This window comes from Zonotrichia leucophrys, chromosome 12, assembly GCF_028769735.1.
Source record: "Zonotrichia leucophrys gambelii isolate GWCS_2022_RI chromosome 12, RI_Zleu_2.0, whole genome shotgun sequence".
Classification (NCBI taxonomy): domain Eukaryota; kingdom Metazoa; phylum Chordata; class Aves; order Passeriformes; family Passerellidae; genus Zonotrichia; species Zonotrichia leucophrys.
In genome coordinates, this window is record NC_088182.1 from 5666752 (window position 1) to 5687707 (window position 20956).

Below are 20956 nucleotides of genomic sequence, written 5' to 3' on the forward strand. Positions count from 1 at the left end.
CCAGAATCCTGAAAGTTTGAGAGATCCAAAAAGCAAAAAACTACAGCCAGTGGAAATAAGGACTGATTTTTAATTCTGAAAAGTTCTGAGATATCAGACTTGGGGAAGAACAAGCTCATTTGAAGGACTTTCTAAAATTTAATTGCCTATAACATTTTCTCCTTCTGAGATTTTCTGCAGTCTGAGTTGCACTAATAGAGAAATCTGTAAGTGGAAGGAGCTGAAAAACAGCACCAATAAAAGCTGTAAAGCTCTCAAAGATTTTTAAAATAGTGCTTCTGTAAAAGATGTGACATTATATGCCGGGGCAGAGTGCAATAAAGATATTTTACTAGCACTCTTCACAACTCAGTTGTAAGCTGCACAGCTGTCCCAAACTCCCCTGATAAGGCTTTTCTAGCTGTGTAATCACTGTAGTTGTATTGCCTCATGCATACATGCATGTGTTTGTGTTTACATGAAGGTCATGTACATGTGTAAGCCATTTAAACGTGAATGCACACGTGTGAGATTGTGCGGTATGTAAAGAATGTTAAGGCTGGCATCTAAAGCAGCAATAGGTTCAATTGTTCCCTCAATTATTTTATGGCATTCCTTGGGCAGAGACTTGAGCTTCAGCTCCATCTGCTTTGACATTGCTGCTGTCCCAGGGGCAAAAACCAATACAGGAGTTATGCCAAAAAAGTCTGAATGATTGTTCTGACAGCTGACCCTGATGCTAACATGGAGGTAGGAAAGTGCTTTTTATAGAGCACACTCACACACAGTCATACACTCACTTACACTTCTGTTTCTCTTGATCTAAGTGGAAATGGCTTGTTTTAAATGCAGTTTTTCCATCTTGAAGGTCAATTAAACCAAGTTGGAGGTCAGATAGAAGGGACAGAACATTTGCTTCTTGGTGTATCTATTTCTGTAATGTTATCAGTGCATGTGGTTTTATTTCCAGCATTTTGTTCCCGGGGCTTCCTCTAAGGCTGAACAAATTGGATCAGTTGGATGTGGTACAGCTTCCAATTTGGGGTTAGAAATCCATTAAATTGCTTGGTGCTTTGTTGGCAGTATGAAAGTGCTTGGAGTGGAAGTGCATTACGATTGGACATTGATTACTCGAAAGGAAAGGGGATGGATGCTTGTGTAAACCATACACCTCCAGCCATGATGGGCAGCCTTGGGGTTTTTTTAGCTTAAATCCTCAGGTTTTGCCCTTAAAATGCTGTTCTTTATTACAGAGCAGAACTATTTTTAAACTGGGAATGGAGAGCTGTCTGCCATGTGTTCCTCACACCTCTGGGGGATTAGAGCTGGCCCTGCACCATGCAGAGCTGCCAGCCTCACACAGCCCTTGGGTAACTAGTCCTTGGGATATTTGGGTTATATACATCATTCCTTTCCACACACTAAATGTTTGCATTTGGCCAAGCTCTCAGTTCCAGCCCGTGGCATTGGAAGGTGCCAGGAATGTCCTTGCTCTGGTTGGTTTCAAACTGAGCGAGTTTATGGTGGGGCACAGGGCTGTAATTCCACTTGGGCTGATCAGAGAGGGCTTTATTCCCAGTGTGCAGAGCTGCAGAGGTGCCTGGGTGTTGTGTGAGATCAGAGTCACTGCTGCAGAGCTGGCAGGGCTGACCATGCCTGTGTCCTGGCTGCTCCAGCTGGGTGGGCTGGGCTGGCTCTGCTCCCTGCTCCATCAAACTCTGCAGCCCCTCTGAGGAGGCACAGCTTCACCTCAGTCCATCTGCTGAGAGTTTTTTCCCTGGTGGCAGCACAGCCATGCCCTGGGTGGCTGGGGAGGGAAACAGCCAGGTATTGTGGCCAGCCAGAGGGAGAACAGGACAGCAGTGCTTCTTTCTGGGAAAAACCTCTAAAAACACTTGGGTACCATCACTGAGTGAGAGCAGGAGGTGATGCAGCCCCTCAGGGTGGGTGGAAAGCAGCATCAAGTGCAGGAGAAGCTGGAGCAAGCCTGGAGTGAGCCCCCATGCCTCATGGGGGGAGCCCCATGGCCGCAGGAAAAATCTGAACCTTGGTTTTTTAAAAACCTTTTTTCCCCCACTCTTTCCCTTACTAGTTTTAACCAATACAGTTTTCCTGACTGGTTTTAAACCAAATATTCCTTGATGCCACTTCTCAGCAAGCATGTTTTGGGGGCAGATCAGTCCTTGCTGATTAACTATTAATAAGAGCCAGGAGAGAGTGACTGAGCAAACACAGTGGGAAAGGGTTGTGTGCCCTGTCCCCGCCATTAATGATTGACTGGGCAGGGCCATGCCAGCGCTGTCACCATGGCCAACTCTCACTCAGGGTGGGCTCTGCAAAGGGGTAATGCCAGCTCTATGCTGAAATTTCATCCTCAGGGCTTGGGGATCCCCCATCCTGTGTGCAATAATGCAGACGTGGTGCTGCTGGGTAGTGGCAGATAGTGGCACCCTGTTGTGCCAGGTTGTGCATTTATTAAATTAATATTTCTGATTAAAAAGTGGTGTTGGAGTAGTGGGAAAATATCATTTTGGGTGGTTAAGATCTCTGAGCTTACCAGGAACACTTGCAGATGGGATTGAAACCATCTGAATCCCAAAGAGAGCGGAGCACGTTACAATTCTGTGTTCTTTGAGAAAACTTGAAATATGATTATTTGGTATTACTGAATGGTTGACCTTGGAAGTTTTCTAAAATCATGGAAATCTTGAACAGTGAGAAATTTCTGAATTATCTCTCTCTCTTCTCTCTGCACTCAATTTCTAACCCACAGCTGGATTTTGCTAAATCATGTGGTGGGAGGGTTTGATTGCCAGCAGTCCAACATGCTGCTGTGGGTCTTCCCAAACATCTGAAAAAACCAAAGGTTTGACATGGTTTATCTGCTGTGAGTACTTGTGAAGAATTGCACAACTTTCAGAAGAAAATATTTGCTTTGCAAAAGGAGCCATTTTTGAAACTGTAAATAGCACTTAATGCTGATTTATCAATGCAGCTTGTTGTTGTTAATGGAGGCTCAGCAGTTCTAGGATAGATATGTATAGTAAATTACACAGTTATTAATTAATCCTCAATAAATTGGTTTAATATGTTGAATACACAGTGGGGAGCCTTAATTGAAAATGTTAGTAAAGAAGTCATGGCCTTTATTGATTTACCAAAGAAAAACAGCAGTGATGGAAGCAGAAGCAATTTGTTTGGTGAGTATTTTGTTTGAGCTGGGCTATCCAGCCATTGCTCCAGTGGTTCAAGAGACTGCTTGGCTTTGTGGGTGCAAAATCACGAAGAAAGAAATTAACTATCAAATTAGAAAAAAGTGAGTTTGGTCATATACAGTCAAGCAACCAACTTGCAGGCTTTTGGTTTTAGGGCTATGTCTTTCTCATGGCAGTAGTTGGCACTTTAATCAAAGCAATAAACCCAGAACAAACCCTCTAGGTGTCAGGGCAGATGATGGGTGGAGTTTTATTTGTGGGTTAAAGAACCCTCCACATCCTGCTTTTCCTTCCAGCTGCTTACCTGTCACAGGTGGCAAAGCAGGATTGCTTTACTTGAAATTAAATACAGTTATTCTTATTTAGATGCTCATTCCCCCTTTGAAACGTGTTTTTGCTTTGATGCAGTCCTTGGAGCTGATGCCTCAGTGTGTTTTGGAGAGGATTGTTCTCCTTCAGGCAGTGCAGCTTAATAGCAGAGGCAAATACAGAAAAATTGCTGCAGTTAAATCCTGCTCTGAGCCCTGCAGCATCCCCTGTGCACAAAGCTGCCTTTGGCTGGGGGCACAGGAGCCTGTGGCCCTGAGCAGCCTCAGGGGCTGCAGGCTGTGTGCCTGTGGCCAGTGCTCTTCTCAGAGGCAGAAAAAGCATTGTGGAACACCTTGTGATTCCTGCTTGCTTTGCCCTGTGTTGGTTTGAGTCCCTGAGCTGCTGGGAAGGGCTGTCCATGTGCCCAGGGAACAGAGGGGCCTGGGGGGATCTCACTGACACCACTGCATGACTTTCAAATCGCTTCACTTCTTGAAACTTCACTTTTTTTGGAACAATTGTAGCAATATTTTTGGAGCAGTTGAAATACTGAGAAAACTTGTTGAGTGGGCCAGGATGAAGCTCTGGTGAAATGAGTATCCTTGTGTCCCTTCTGATGGTGCAGAGCCATAGCATGAGGTCCATGAGCACCTGAGTTACCCAGGTGGTTTCTGCATGTGTTATGGAGTATTTGCCATATATGTGTGGTAATGTAGATTAAATTGCACCTAAGCCTTCTGTCTTAAGAAGTAAAATAGAGAGGAGATGATCTTTCAAGAAAAGAGAAAAAAGCAGATAAGAACTCCACTTGAGTTTTGCTAAGGTTATTAAAATAGGAGGAAATGGGATCCTAGGTTTTGTCAAAACACATTTGCGTAAGCCAAGCAGGGCCTAAAATAACCTGACACTGCTCTGCTGAAAGAGACAAATAAGCCTATAAAAATCCTTGGTGTAGGAGATGTGGAAGCCTCAGCAGCCTTGCAGTGCTCCTGCAGAGGATTCCTGCCTTTCCTCAGCCCTGAGAGTGTGCCTGCTCTTCCTGTGCTGCCTCTTGGAGGCTGGCAGTCCACAGTGGCAGAGATATTCACATTTACAGCCCTGTGTGATCTGTGCACCCCAAGCTGTGAGTGCAGAGTGGCAGAGCAGGAGGAAGGGCCAAGGCTGACAGTGTGTCCCTGAAAGTCACTTGGAGGTCCCAAGTTCCTCAAACCATACCAACCACATGTGAAATTCAATTGTAGTCTGGCACAATACCTCTCAGTTGATGTGGTTTTAATTAGTGTTCTTTGCATTAATGGCTGCATCTGCATGGTATCAGTTCTTTAGGGCTCATGCCACAGGAATTTCCTTTAGCCTGTATCACTGGTCATGACTGAGAGTGATTCATGGTGCAGTTTTCTTGGTGTCTGGATGACCTCTCAAAGTTTGTCTTCACTGTCAAATTAGCTCATATTATGGCTTGAGGGCTGCCCTTAGGTTGACTCCCCCCTGCACATAAAGCCCCTTATATGAGCAGGCTGTTAACCCAAGCCAGTGTGATGCTGCTGCAGCTGCTAATTTGAACAAGGCCATAAGTAAAGCCTGAGTGAGCACATCATCTGAGCCACCAACAGAACCCCTCAGTGTGGGGCACAGCTTCACCCAGGTGGGTGCTGTGTCCTGCAGAGCCCCCTTCTCTAAAGCACTTTGAGCAGCAATCTGGGGTATCCCCCTTGTTTTGGTGCTGTTACCTCCTTCTTGGAGGTAGCTCTTTGCCATGCTTGGTGTGGGCCATTTCTGGGCTGCACTTCAGAGTCTCTTTAAGCTGGATGTTTTGCACTTGTAGGCAGCACCCAGGGTACCTATAACAGAAATCACAGGGGGCTTAGCCTGGGGCACAGTGGCTGAAAAGCTGCCTGGTGAAACACCAGGAGGTGCTGGTTGAACTGTCTGAACATGAGCTAGTGAATGCCAGGTGACCAAGGAGGCCAGTGGCACCCTGGCTTGTACCAGCAATAGTGTGGCCAGCAGGACAGGGCCAGTGATCACCTTCAGCACAGGCCATGCATTGAATGCTGGGCTCAGTTCTGGGCCCCTCAGTACAGGAGCACAGTGAGGTGCTGCAGCATGTCCAGAGGAAGGGGCTGGAGCACAGCTCTCATGAGAAGAGGCTGCAGTGGCTGTTTGGGAGTAGACTTTTGCACCTGTCCTGTGCACAGCAATTAAAAACTCCTAACTAAAGCTCCTTCTTTCTCTCCTGACTGCCTGTACAACCACCTGGATCCATGCAATCTCTGATGGCTCTGTGCTTCAGCATTAATGCTCCCCTGTCACTGCTTACAAGGACACTGGCACCTCACAAGCTTGTTTAAAAGAGACGTTTGAGAGTGCTTTCTTCCTGCACATTTGTACCCTTGTAGCATGGGCAGTGTGCTCCCTCTCTGGCTCCCCTGGCCCCCATCCCCAAGCTGATTCAGCTGCAGCCATGCTTTTCATACCCACTCAAGTGTGCATGGGGCCTCCATTCCAGGGCTGTAAAGCCATCTACAAACATGTGGGAAGAGGATGGTGCCTATTCAGGGAGCTGCAGACTAGGCAGCTATCTTTCGACAGATGAGCCAGAGGAATTTCTACTGCAGGGCTCAATTGTTCTGGGCCCTCAGCTCCCTTTTGTGCAGGAGCAATGAAAAGTTGTGTTATGACAACGGTTGACAAAGTGTTTAATGAAAGCCACAGTTGGCAGTGACAGAATTTCAAGCCATCCTCCTTTTCTCTAATACCTGTCATCAAAAGATGCAGAAATGCTTTTGACATAATCTTCTGCACTGACAGATAAATGGTTTTGATGTGAGGGTTGGAAACTTTCACCTTGCAGAACAGAATTCAGCCATCATCGTGGTGGACAGAGACCAGGAGCCGTGAATGTCTCTGTTCCTTTGTCTGGTTTTCAGCAGAGAGCTAGGTGGCTTTTCTCTGCACTGGTCAAGGTCCCAAAGCAGAGCCAAAACTTGGACATAAACTCCTGATCTGCCCTGCACCTGGCCTCTCATAGGTCAAAGAACTGACTGATCCCTCTCACTGCAAGCAGGACTCTTTCTCTGACAGCATGGTTTCTTTTGGGAGGTAGTTTGAGCATACCCAGTTATTTAACAAGACTTCAGTCTCTGCAGAGTTCAGTGATAATGCCACTTTCATAATGCCAGCTGAAGGCAAACACTGCTTTCTTATTTAGAGACTAGAATAACTGAAAAGACAGAAGAGGGCCCTTCCCATATTGATTTAACTGGCTCTCAGTTCCTGATCACAGGCATCTTAGTGACAGGAGGGGAAAACCCTGCATTGTTGGATTAGCCAGTACAAGGAAGACTTAAATGGATAAATAATATGCAGAACACTTTTCATGCCAGTAAATCAGAATAAAGTTTAAAAACATTCACCAGCTTTTCCTTTTCAATAGAAGCTGTATGGAAAAAACAACCTGAATGTTAGGGGCCACTCAGGTTGGTTGTTTTGTTCTTCCTCCTCTGCCAGCTGTAGAAAAGTAAGCTTTGTAGGATGCTTCCCTGAACTCACAGCTCAGGCTCTTGAATTTATATAGTAGACTTCTGTTTTCTTTCTTTCTTGGAGGGATCAAAATATCCTTCCTTGAGTAATTCAGCATACCCATGCAGAGGAGCAGGGCACTGAGCAGTTTGTGGGCAGCCCCACTTTTGGGTCAGCTAACCTCACCTGTAGGTGCTGGGAAATGGGCAGAACATGCACCAAAGCCATGGGCTCTTGGAACTGGCATAAAACACTGCAGGTGATGCTTTATAAACTGGCTTTGAGGAGATGCTCAGGGTGAGAGATACCTCAGAGGGCTGGGCAGGTGCTGGTTTGGGAAAGGACGGGGTTTTGGTGTTGGGAGCTGATGGCTCTCTTTCTTTGAGAAAGACATTTGGAAAACTGATGGCAGGAACATTTATTTGGTGATTCATTGGGCAGCTGTGGCATCATCCCAAGGGCTCCTTGAGAAGGGATGCATTCTGTGCTGCAGAGGAACAGCAAATGTTCCAGCTTGCAGTGATGGGACAGCTGTGCCTTGGGCTTGGCATCTCCATCAGCCTGCACTGCTGGTCTGCTCAGCTCAGAGAGGCCAACCTGGTGGGGACATGAAAATCCTGCACTGCTTCATTCACTGCTGGACATTTGGGACCCACATTTAGGGGTGGGAGAGCATCCTGTGCACCCATGACCTCAAGTTTTGAGCTCCCTCCTTTATTTGCATTACTGGAGCCCAACCAAGATTGAGGCCTCATTTCATCAGCATCAGGCAAAGCAAGACAATACCTACCTCAATTTTATTTACAGTCTAAATAGACAAGACAGACAAAGGGTGGCTGTGGAAACAAAAGCTCTGGAGAGGTGATGTGACATGACCGGGTCACACAGCAGGAGATGAAGAGAGCCAGGAACAGACAGAGGTTTCCTGACTCCCAGTCCCAGTGATCTGTCTATTGAAACATGTTAATTCTTTTTCTCACTTCAGTGCTGTGACTGGCATGCCACACACTGCCTAGTGAGGGGATCAGAGTTCTGGGAAGCACATCCTTTGATTGCTAATGCTTCAGGCTAGAAATTCTTGGGTTTTTAATATAAGTTAAAATACAGCTAGTGCCAGAAACTCAGTAAACTTTATTTTGGCGTATCTATGTAATTTCAAGTCTCCCGTTTGTTTTGTACTGACTCTATTTCTAGCTTTCATTTCCCCACTGATTTTTGAGCAGTGTAGTGCACATTTAGTGAGGTGGTTGCGGTGAGTAATGTGGAGAGAACTGAAGACTTTGGTGTTCAAGAGGAGGGAGTTCACCTGAATTTCTGCAGCAGATGTTGGGAAGTCTTTCTGTTGCTAGTGCAGCAAAATCTCTTTGTGCTATCTGAAGAGCCAGCTACTTGTGCAGTGACTTTGATGTTCAAATGTCCTGAATGGCAGAAGCAATAATCAGAAAGTCACTTTGGGTGATGTTAAACTGTGGCTGTGAAATCCTTTAATTTATGAAGATGTTTGTTTTTCACTTGTGAACTTTGGAGGTTCCTGTCAGCATCACTCAGTGCTTGAGCACAGGCTAAAACAGGGACCTGGTCCCTCTGGCAAGTGCAGGGATGGCCAGTTCTGGTGCATGTGTTCTTGTTTCTTGCTTCATAAAACAGCCCCTTAGCCTATTGCAGAGGAATGTGTTGAGGAGAAATACATTACCTGAAAAATGTGAAGTTTGGCTGCAGTAAAAGGCATATAAATGCATGAAAACAGATGGATTCATGCACCATCATGTCTGGCTGTATTTCCCCCTTTTAGTTTGTCACTTGTGTTTCTGTGTTGGCTTTATTGTGCTGAGCCTGTAGGAGGTTACCTGTTGTATTTTTCTTTTTGCCTGTAGATCAGGCAGGGGCAAGCTTCAGCATGATCTTACTGTGTGGTTAAAAAAAAAAGTAGTAATGTAATCTGTGGGCAAATTGCACTTTAATTCGTAATTGTGCTATGAATATGGACTTGGCTTTCAAACACACTCTGAGTTTAAACTGCAGTTTGACTTTTATTTAGATAAATGCCTTTGAGTTCATAGTGAAATGGATATCTGCTGTAGGCTGGTATTGATTTAAAGGTCTCTTGAGTGTTTTAAAAGACAGTAGGGGCTTACAGGACAGCATATTTTAAACTGAGATGCTTGGTTAGATTTTACACTCCTCTATAACTTCAGCTCTAGGCTCTGTTAAGAGCCAGCCTGTGTTGCTGATTTGTGGAGCATTCTTCCACAGCAGGTATTGGCAAAAAAAATTGAACATTTTGGGCAAGATGCAAGGAGCTGAAATGATGGGGAATGGTGTGATGTGAGAGCCATCAAATGATTCCCTGGTGCAGGGGAACGCTTTGAGGACTTCCCATAAATGCATTACAAGAGGGCAGGTGATCAATATCTGCTTTTTAGCTTGAAAGAGGTGTTTATCACTTCCTGAAAAGTTGGTAAGCTTTGTAGTCTTTCAAGTCTTGCTATTTGCAAGGCTGCTGTGAGCCTGATTTCTCTGTGCATTGCCACAGAGTGCAGTGTGTCAGTGTGAGCGCTTCAGGAGAGATTTTCCATCAGTGCTCTTCTGGCAGCTGCCTTTTCTTTGTGTGTGCCTCAGCTCCTGTGTCACGGAGCATTGGTGGAAGTTCAGTGGGTGCATTGGTGACTTAGATCCTGTCTGGGTTCCAGACCTGCTTGCTCTCTGTGGGCACAGGTTTAAAGCAACAAAAATCCCAAACCAGGGAAGGAAGATTGGCCAGTTTTCTAGTCAGACTGGCTTGGTGGTTTGAATGAGCAGCTCAGTGTTTGAGGGCTTATCTAAAATCAAGCTGTGAATCTTTTGGGCTGTGTTCAGAGGTGCAGTAAGAGGGTGTAACCTCCCTGCAGAGGAGGCAGCAGGGCTGAATTTTACCCAGGGTAATATCCGAGAGCAGGGTGTGGAGCAAAATAAAATTAAAGAAGTCCCCCTCACAATTTCCTTACAATTTACTGTGGTTGCTGTTCTGCTACCACCCATCAATTTGCCTCCTCCCTCTTTAGATTACACTCTCACAGAAACATGCCAGCACTGCATACAGAAGGGTAATTAAAGCACTTGTTACTTTCTGCATCATTAGTCACTTGGTCTTAATTGATCTGGTTAGTCCTGGCTGCAGGTTTGACCTGTCCTGTGTGCAGTGCTGAGAGTGCACATCTTGGAGGGAAGGCTCTGCTGTTGCACTGTGTGATGCTACAGCAGAGCATGGCAAAGCTCTTGCTTGTGGTGTCTGGAATTAGCACTTAATTTGCATTATTTTGCCTGTTTGCTGTCCCTAGCAATTGCTGCAGTGTGTTCCTTCCTGCAGCATGTTGAGCTCTGGATGTGTTTTCAGTCAGGGATGTCCTGTGAGGCAGATCTGCTCTCCCACCAGGCTGCACAGCCCGTTTGCCATCCATCAGTGCTAGAATACTATTTAGGTTTAGATTTGGGCTGTTGGATAGCTGGAAAGTGTTGGCTGGGGTTGTTGAGGACCAAAGTGTGTTATACTGCATGGCTTGAAAGCTGCATTCACTGATTTAAAAAGAAATCAGTGACAGACTAATTATATCATCTTGTTAAAAAATGTAGAATATATTGCATGTTTACACATAGCAAGTGTACATATGTGTATTTTGTGTGTAACACACAGTGGTACAAAAAATACCCTGTGTGAATATAGCTATAAAATATTTAGTGGAATGTTTGTTGATTGTTTCAGTTCAGACTTTAATTTGTCAGGAAACATCCTATTTGTCTGTGATTAGTTTTGTGGTTGGAAATAATCAATAGTAGAATAATAAATGTAATTGTGTAATATGAAGACAAATTAAAACCACACTAATCTAATGCAAAAGAGGAAGAAGCTTGGGGAGAGCTAGATAAGATTTTTGTCATGGAACTAAACTCACTTGTGTATTCAGCAGAAAAGTGCTGCTCTCCTGTTTAGGTTCTCTTTAAAAAAAACCCAAAACCCAAACCCTCCTAGTGCAATCCAGAATAATTAAGATGACTGTTTTGCTGAGCAGAGTGACTGCATTTTGCTGATCCCTCTGTCTTTTATTTTAACAGAAACCTGAGCTACAACAAGTTGGCAGAGATTGATCCTTCTGTCTTTGCAGAGCTGTCGAACCTGCAGGAAGTGTAAGTATTCCTTCAAAGGCTTTAATTGTGTTTTGCCATGGCTGCTTGTGGGCTGTGAGGAAATTATATCTAGTTTCCTAAGACAGTACCTTCCTTTAGCGAAGTTGAATGAGCAGGTCTGACTTGGTGTGCAGGTTTTTTTCCCTCTCTATTGTATCTGGGCTGCTTTTTTTAAACTAATCAATGAGCAGAACACAACATCCCAATTAAAACAGCAGAGCTGTTATTGGAAATCATTGGAGTTTGCCTCCCTGGGTGTTGTGCAATGCTCGGAGGCAGCAGTTGAGCACACCTGAGCACACACAGAGCTCCTTGCTGAAAGCACAACCCTGAAGCAAGGCACAGCAGCCTGGATTGTGACACCTGATGCCAACCTAGCCCAAATCTCCCAGGAAACAAAGGTGTAGTGTAGTGGATAACAAAGCACTTAACTGTGCCTCCTCCTCTCCCAGGCATTTGTGCTCCTTTTGGAACCAGAGCAAGCTCTGCTGGAAGTGTTGCTAGAAGAGGCTAAACCAGCAGAGCTGTCCCCTGCCCTGGTGGGGAACAGAGGAGCTGCTGAAGGTCTGAGTGGCTGTGCCAGCCCCTCCTTGCTGTAAAACAAACCCATTTCAGGGAATGCAGGTTTTCCAAGCTCCTGATCTCTGAGAATGCTCAGCAGTTTCACTCAGAGAGGGGCTGCACTGTCAGCCCTTCACAGGGGTGCCTGGAGTTCTGATTTTGGGGTTTAAAAACCAAAAGTGCCTGAGATGGCAGGTGGTGGGCTGAGGTAATGAGCTGTGTTTGCCTGGTGAATCGCTGGCATACTTGAGGTTTGGGCTCTGTTTGAAGAGCTACTGCTGCCTCATGGGAAACTGAAAAAACATTTCCTTTCAGAAACAATACTGTGCTCTATCAAGGATTTGCTCTTGTCCTCCGTCTGTTTTCATTAAGTGTTGGCTCTTGGACTTGTGGAGGGGCCAGATCCTGTGATTCTTAAATAGGCAAAAAGTGGAATTCTCTCTGGCTGATGGCTGCTGGATTGGACTGTGGAGATTCATGCAGCATCTCTCTCATGGCCTGATTGCCCCTGGCTCTTCTATTTACATGAATAGTAGGGACTTGCTGGGAATCATGAGTAAGTGAGGAATGGATATTAGGAGTGACTGCAGTGCTCTGAAATCAGCTCTGCACAATCTTTAGAGAGAAAGTGATGTGGGTCAGCAGAACACTGCCTGCAGGATCTGTTTTCTCAACTTCTCTTTTCACTGTGGAAAGCCTTAAATTGCTCTGTGCTTAAAGGAGAGAATTGCAGCCCTGATTTATAATTATCCTGACATGACTGTGGCTTAGCAATGGCTTTTATTCATGGAAGTGCCTGAAGGTGTGTGACTTCAGGGAGCACAGGGTGGGAAATTGGGAAATGTGTGTGGCTTCTGATTCCCCAGGTAGGGAATTCCCTTGAGCAAAGTGCTGTGCATGTGTGTAGAGCAGTGAACAGTTCCATGCTGTAAAAAGGTGTCAGGGTTTCTGGGGAGATAAGTAATGCAGCCACAGTGTAATGGGTAGATAAGAGCTGCTAGCTGTGTCAGAAGGACAGGGTTAGGGAATGGGGAGAGAGCAGAAGAGTGAGTAGGAGGGAAAGGGAGCAGTCAGAAATGGGAGACTGGAGGGGAGGCAGAGGTCTGGAGCAGAGCCTGGAAGGCAGTCTGAGGGAGAAGCTCTATTAAAAGCCCTATCTACTAATCTTGGTTGCTTTTGAATAACAGCTAAACCACAGACCACTGAAATAAACTTCATTTCACAAGGAGAACCACATCTCTATTGCCAGAGCATCTTCTCTCTGAGTTTTTTTTTTTTAAAGCACTTGACAAACATTCATGAAATAAGCATCATGCTGTGGCATGTCTCGAGAGCAAGTCAGTGTTTCTCTGTGCATGCTGTGCTGGGCAAACCAAGGCACCCTCAGGGAGAGAGATTGCCCCAAATAATAGATGCATTGATAAGAGCTGAACCTCCCATGATGCTTCAAACGTGCTGTCTGTGGTTCCTGAGCATTGCACAAGGCTTAAAACTCTGTGTGTGTCTCTCCATGTGAATAATTACTGTGGTATATTTTGAAAACATTTTGTTTTCCCTTGATTTAAAGAAAATATCTGCAGACCAAAAGATTGAAACTTCATCCCTTATCTTCAATGCTGTGCTTTGCTTTACTGAGATTGTGATAAAGTCAGAGTAGAATTTACCCTATGCTTCTCCCTGAGTTTAGGCAGTTGTTTGTGTGCTTTGTTTTGGTGGCCTTTATGAGAAGCTCTTAGAGAAGTTTTAAGTCTGTGTAGGATGAAATTTAGTGGCTCAAAGTGATCCCACTTGCTCTGAAATAAGTGGTGGAGGCTCAGGGTAGGGGCTGGACTGGGACATTATTTTCCTTCAGGACACTTGATCTTCCATCCCCTTTGGTGCCTTCATGTGGTGACAATCCCCTGGTGCCCATCCATTCTCATTCCATGGATGGATGGAGGGTGCTGCTTGTGGGATGGGCCCTGTGCCCCTTTCTGGCCTTTCCTCAGCTCATGTGGATCATGGCATTCCCCAAACTGATGGTTTCATGGCTCACAGGCTTTCCAGACTCATTGGTAGCAAATAAAGTAGTAACCAAGCTAAAATTCCTCTCCAAACAACTCACCTTTTCTTTTCTAAAGTGCCTTTCAGTGAAAGCTCTGGAGAGCTGTGCTATTTTTGAGCAGGCTCCATTTCAGCTTGACACCAGCCTGGCAACTGGACTGTAAATATTTTATATGGGTGCCCCCCCCCCCCTCAGCATCCAGAGGGTTTGTGTTGTCAAAGGTGAGGGCTGGGGAAGGAGACTGAAAGTTTTTAAAGTTGTTGAGCCCAGCTGCTCTATTTTGAGGGGTTTTTTTTCCCCTCTTTTTTTGTTTTTTATTTTTCAATTCCTTTACATAGGGAAAAAGAAAAGATGAGTGGGAAATCCCAGGCAAATACAGAGCTTGGCTGTCTCCTCTGTGTCAGCAAATGGTGCCTGTGAGCCAAGAGAGAAAATGAGGTGGGAGAATCACTTCTGACTGATTCCTGCCATGGCAGGAGGCTGATATATGAATATCACACTTATGTCAGAGCAGGGTTTGACCAGTTGTTAGATGCTGCTTGGTGTCAGAGCTGCTTAACCAGAGCTGACCCAGGCTCCTTCTTCTCCTGAAGATGCTTAATGAAAACATGCTCAAATAAGCATTTTAATGCTCTTTCCAGCTTGCTCTGTACCTTTGGAAGCTCCAGACCATGTTGTAAAATGAGCAACAGTGAGCTTTTAGTTGCAGAGTGGAGCTCCTTGCTGAATTGCAATGCATCTGGCTTTTTTCCCTTACATTTTAAGGCATGGGTATAATGTCAGAGGCAGAGGAAAGCTTTTATCCCAGCAGTGCTTGGAACTCCTCGTGAAATCAAATATCTTGCCTCCTCTCAGAGGAGCCAGAAGGGAAGTTCTGGGATAAATGTGCCACTGCCCTCTCCCACCTGCCAAAAATAGTGTTAAAAGGAAAGAAGAGGGGAAAAAAACCAACATAATTTAAGATTGCCCCTACTCATGCCTGTGGCTTAGCAACCCTGGGCTGTGCAGCTCTGGGATGCTGTGCTTTGCACCCAAATTGTGAACTTTTTGGGGATTTTCTGCAAAAGGAGAGCACTTGGAAGGCCCAGAGTGACCAGGGGTGGTTTGGGGGTGCTGGGGAGCCTGGCCAGGGCTTGGCTGTGATCACTGCAGTGAGAGGGGGGAGTGGGTGAGGAGACTGAGAAATTAGGTAATTTTCAGGCAGCCAGACGAGCGACTGTTAGAGTAATTAATTGACTAATTCACCGTACAAACAAGGGCTCTTTAAAGCAAGGAAGAGCCAGTCACATGGCAAGGATCTGCTTTCAGTCAGGAAAACACTTTGAAGCATTAGGCCCTGGCAGGGGACGTGTCTGTGCTGGTGGTGCCATTAACCAGGGGCTCTCTGTGCTCCCCAGATGCCTGGCCTGGTGACATTTCTGTGCCTGGTGACATTTCTGAGCCCAGCACTGCTGCCTTTGTGGAGAAATCCCTCTGGGATTTCCAGAGCTGGGCCTGCTGTGGACAGGATGCCATCAGGTTGTGCCCCCAGGCCCTGACCTGGTGTGAGCAGGGGAAGGGTTAAATTTCTGTCCTAAGCCATGGCACACATGGCTTTAAGGTGCAGAATTCTCCTGTCTCTGGTTTGATTCTGGAAACACAGGCTAGAGGAGGGCTGTGGCACAATGCTTTCCTGCCTGGCGCTTTGGGGAGGGGATGGCAGGGGGGAAAGGCCTAAAGATCAAGGTGTGGCCATCAGAGGCCCAGAAAAACCTCTTCAGATGGAGGGTTCTGCCTCAGTGCCAGCCCTCCCCTGCTCCTGTAGGCCTGGGCACATGCTGCTTGCCTTCAACCCTGGTTTCTGTTTCTTGCAGGAGGCTGGACCACAACGAGCTGAGTGCCATTCCCTCGCTGGGCTCTGCTGCTTCCAGCGTCCGCTCCCTGTACCTGTAAGTCACTGTCACCTCCTCTGGCTCTCTCTGGGGAGGGTTCAGCTGCCTCTGGGAGCTTCCTGGATGTCACACTTGTTCTTGCTGACTCTAGAGTTTGGTTTTTGGCTTGTTAAGAAATGTAAGAATTAATTAACCTTAATTAAGAAACATCATCTGGAGTAGTGTGATTTGTGTGAGGTTGTGTGTTGTGCTTATGGTCAGTGATAACTGAGGTCAGTAAATTCCACAGGTCGAATAAAACTTCTTTTTTCTCATCTGCCTTTGGGTTTCAACCATTAGGTCATACCTGTGGTATTAAATTTTACATTTGCTTTATTGTTCTTTTTATTCCTGGCCCTGTTCTGATCATTTCTTCTTTCCCCTTAAAGCCGGAGAGTATTCATATCTTAATCTTTTAGGGAACTCATTCCAGACTTGTTTTTATTATTTCTTTCAACTTCTTTTTAACATTTTCTTTTGAGATTTCTTTTTCTCAGAAGAAATCATGCAGTGATTGCGAAGCATGATCTGCACAAGGTTTGAAGTTCCTAACTTTGGTAGTCTAGATGGCCACAGAAGCATCAGACACCTGAGAGCCCTTGTGTATTGACCACCAAGGATCTTGGGTCCATGGTGCTGCTGAATGAAATAAAATATTAAAATATAAAACTATTTAGTATCTAAAGAGTGTGGATTTCTGAAAATTAATTTTTGCATGTGTGTGCTTGTACTGTGCACTGAGAAGGAATTTTGCTGAGGTATGCATGATACCTCCCAGGTTCCTGGGAAGTGTTTATGGCTAACAGGGACTCCAGCAAAGTGCTGGAGCAGTTCAAGTGGTGGCTTCCAGCCTGCATGGCCCTGTGGATTTGGTGCTTCTTGTGGTGGAAAATCATCTGTGACCACACCACCAGCTGATTGGCCTCTCTTGCTCCAAAGGCTCTGACTTTTTCTGAGGCAACCTTTATCTGCTGACTTACTGTGCTGCCACATTTGTGCTGTGCACTAGCCTTTGAAAAAGACCTCCAGAAATCTGATTTATGGATGGAAAGCTTGCACAGAATTTGCCATGCAGGGATATAGTTTTAGGCCCCCCAGATTGGCTTCTCTTTCTCATGAAGTCTATAAATGCTCTGAGTTCCACAAGCCCCTGTTGTTATTTTTTGCTATTAATTTCGCTGTTGGCAAAGAACCAAATTGCAGGAGCTTTGGGTTTTTTATTCCTGAAATGAAATGAGCAGTTTGGAAAGGGGGAATAATGGCTTGTGGAAGGCAGTAGATTTACAGCTCCTCTGAAATTTCAGAGTGGTGCAGAAGGAAGGAGAAGCTACAAAGCCAAATGATAAAAGAATGGTATTCTGAACAAACCTGCTTAGTATCACTTTCCAGAAATCTGAATTGCTCTCCTCAGCTGCTGCACATAAATAACTCTGATAGCAGGATTTGTAATACTGCTGTCATACTGCTGCAAGAAGGGTCTCTTTGTTCAGCTTGTATTAGAGAATGCCACATCTTTTCCCCCTTCCATTTCCTTTTAATTTTTATCAGAGATAAAAATAACCTGAATGATGTTTTAAAGTACCTGCTCCAATCAATGTTGCTGAGTCACATTGGAATGATTTGCTGAGGAAGTGAAGTTTTCTCCATCTTTGGGAGTCTTTAATCAATTGCTTGGCTTCCTAAAAGATGGGCTTTTAGTTCAACCCTAGGTTAATGGGCTTGATAGGCAAATTGGTGGGTAAAGTTTAGCCTTGTGTGGTGTGAGGAATCAGATTATATGGTCATACTGGTTTCTTCTGGCTTTCCAATCTGTGAAGTAATAATTGGGGAGGCTGCCAAACCAAACCCAGGGTGAAGACTCATAATGAAGACTTGTGTACTGAGAAACTGGTTTATGTTTAAGTGTATAGTGTTACAGTGTATTCTTAATGCTAAAGAAAAATAAATACATTTCCTTTTTGTTTTTTTCAGTGTTTAGAAATGTGTGAAGTGTGTTTACCTCACAAACCTCTGAAGTAGGTTTTGTATATTGCATGTGGTTAAGTATTTCCAAAGGACTGTTAATGTATTATAAAAGCAAGGCTTGTGTATTTGTCACTCAAAACATCCCTTCTGAATGAGTTATTTCATCTCCTACTCTTCCTAAACAGCAGTACACACTTTTTCTCATTTTGGGGCTGGGAGAAACAATACTGCCAAACTCAAATTTTCCATAAAGTTTGGTGGTTGTGTGGGTTTTTTTGGGTTTTGCCTTTTTTTTTTTTTTAATGAGCTCTGCTTTGCATTCCCTGCTTTTGGGTTTTCCATACCTGTCTCCATCACCCAAAACTTGCCTGACCCCACATGTGTGAGGACCAAAGGCCAGTTAAATATATGTGTAAGCATGTGAGAATCTGCTGAAGAGAGAATTCTCAGAGCTTTCTGCAAGCCTTTGGATGTCCCAGGCTGCAGATGGATGCAGACATAACATATGTACCAAAAATGCTTTGTCCTGATACCCTGCCATGAAGTTTGGTTCAGTTCAGTTATTCCTCGAAGAATCAGTTTGTTTGCCTTGCATGTTGAAAATATTGCCAGAGTCGTTCATTTCAGCAAGAGCAAACATAAGGGACTTGATAAGGCTTTTAATAGAACAGAAGGGAAAAATAATCTATGTAGGGGTTACCAAATAAAGACAGACATTAAATGCAAACATCTGTTAGTGCAAACAAAAGCCAGGAAATTCAGCTGGGAGGGGGAGAGACCGAGTCTGGATTCATTCCGAAATTACATCGGAATAGCTGAGAGGAGAACCTTGCCTGCAATTCCCACAGCATTTGTAATTTAGTTACAGTTCCTAGACTTGGACATTGGGGAGTTGATGGCAGGATGTTTTCACTGACATGCCCTTGGCTGAGGATTTCCCAGCCCAGTGCAGCCACAGTGTGTTAACTCTGAAGGCTCTTGAGGAGACCCTGTTACCTGATCTGCTGGGGAAAGGGGTGATGGAAGAAACCATTTATTTGCAGAACTTAGTCTGTTTATATCCAGCTTCCTCACTAACTTGCATGGAAGAACTCTTAGGCCTGCCAGGTTAAAGGAGCTGCAATCAACCCTGCACTGGTCTATTATGGGTTTCCTACAAACCCCTAAGCTCAGCCCTTACTCTAGGGTTTGTCTTCTTTGCTGCTGCATCTACCTGCATGTGAGTAACTGCTCCCTGGAAGGGTTTTGGGGTGTTGGGACAGATGATGGAGGTGGATCTTTGTCATCTGCCCTGGCTCCAAGCCTGATTCAGTCAGCATCCTCTTCCTCTGCCACAGAATGTTGGGCAGCTGTAGAGCTCAGTGGAGAGTGCTAACCAGACCTCTGGAGCAAGCATGGTAAACAGACAACACTCTGTCCCATCCTTAGCTGACTGGGAATTAAGGAAGTTAACAGATTAAACACTTAAAAATAACTTTCATTTCTTTCACTGTAAGTCTTTTAAGCCTCCAGCCATTTAGGAACAAAGGGGACAGTGACCCACAGCAGTGAGCTGTGTGTTAGCAACAGGCAGAGCTGTTCGAGGTGCTTTGGCCCCATCATCTTGCTCTGAATAAGCACAGATAACAAGGAACTCAGAATAGGGATTTTTAGAGCAAAAGAGTGTGAAATAGGATTAGCTGATTCACAAGAAGATGCAGTGACACTGCAGTGTATTTACTGGGGAAAGCGAAATCAATAGGACTACTCTGCTGCCAAACTGAGCAGAAAAGTCTCTTGAAGAAAATCAATCTTCTTTACAGACTCATTAATGTAAAGATCAATTCACATTAAACTGTAATTAAACAGAGAGCTAACAGGAGAAGGGTAAGTGATCTGCTGTGCCCCAGGCCAAATAGATCATGTAAAATTTGAAAACTAAATACTGGAGAATTGGAAACTGGGAGTGGCAGGGAACATGCTAGGGCTGCTTGGAAAAGGGCTGATGAGCTCAGATCGTTGGGGCAGCATGATCCTCATGGAAAGGAGGGTACTCAGTGCTATTCCAGCTGGATGTCAGGTAAGACAGGTCAAAGGCTTCAGCCAGTATCTTCCATTTGAGTTGCATGGTTTCTTGTAGAGCTTTTCCTCTTAAGTGCTAGGGATTTCTTTATAATTCTGGTTAAATTAGTCACACTGTTAAGATTCTGATCCTTGTCTGTGATTTTCTTTGACTCTTATTAACCTTTGTACTAGATTAAAGTTGACTGGTGTTGGAAGTCAATAATGTGGCAGAATCAGGATTGCACTATTGAGCTGTTGCCTCATTCCTCCACAGTGAAGGCTTGGGAAAGCTGCTGTTATTTTAGTGCTGTTTGCACTGCTCCACTTGTGGTGTCAGATGGGGTTTGCATAGACTTTCTGAAAACCCATGTGGTCCATTAGGTTCTTTGAGCTGCTGTTTTGCTTTCATCCAAGACAAAGGTGTCCTTGCTTTGTGAGCTGAAACCATGCAGGCAGCCTGTGCTCTTCTCTCCTCTGAGTGGGATCTCACAAATACAAATACACCTTCCTTTCTGCAAGATTTCCTGGGAGCTGGGGTGGTGGGCTGAGATCTGTGACTTCACTCCATCTTTGCTTTTCAGGTTAAGGTGTTGCAGACTCTGTTGAGCATCAGGGCTGCAGCTGCAGCTCTGTCAGGGTGACCCTGTTAGAGGGACGGGCTCAGAGCTGCTGCCATCTGTGCTGCTCCTAGAGCTCAGCTCAAGCCTGAGCTGGTCTCTACACGAGGTGTGAGCTCACTTTGTGTTCCTGGCTAGGCCAGAGTAAAAGGCTCTGTGTGGGCGGTGTTGAGAGCTGGGAAGTTTGGCTTGCAGGAGGAATGAGGTTTGAGCTCACAGACAGCACAGACACAGCCTTGGAGGCCATTTGTGGCCTGGGATCCTGCTGTGCTAATTGCTGTACAAACAGAACAACTGCCTTGACCCCCAAGGGGTTTAATCTGCAAGTCATCTTTGCTGGAGTTAAAAAGGGATGATCTAACAATTAGAAATAAGGAGAGTACTCTGTTAATTCCATCTGGGTCGCAGCAAGAGGCTTTGTGCTCGCAAACACCAAATCCAGATGAGTCAGAGGCAGCGGGGTCTGCTCGGAGTCAGCAGCTCTGCCTGTGTGCAGGACGTGCCTTGGGCAGCTCACAAACCACACTGCCTTCCTCCCTTCTTCATTATTGGCCCAGGGAAAACTTTCTCTGGGAACTGAGGTGGTGTAGATAGATAAGTGGGAGCAGATTCACCCCCAGCCCCTGCTTG

The 20956-nt window shown here is 45.2% G+C and overlaps 1 protein-coding gene across 1 annotated transcript in view; it reads left to right on the top strand.

Annotated features, from left to right (window-relative positions):
• Window positions 1-20956, top strand: part of LRIG1 (leucine rich repeats and immunoglobulin like domains 1) — a 93156-nt gene that overhangs the window by 23797 nt on the left and 48403 nt on the right. The window contains exons 2-3 of the mRNA XM_064723697.1: window positions 11115-11186; window positions 15645-15719. Coding sequence (XP_064579767.1) covers window positions 11115-11186; window positions 15645-15719 — 147 coding nt within the window. The remainder of the gene's footprint in view (window positions 1-11114; window positions 11187-15644; window positions 15720-20956) is intronic.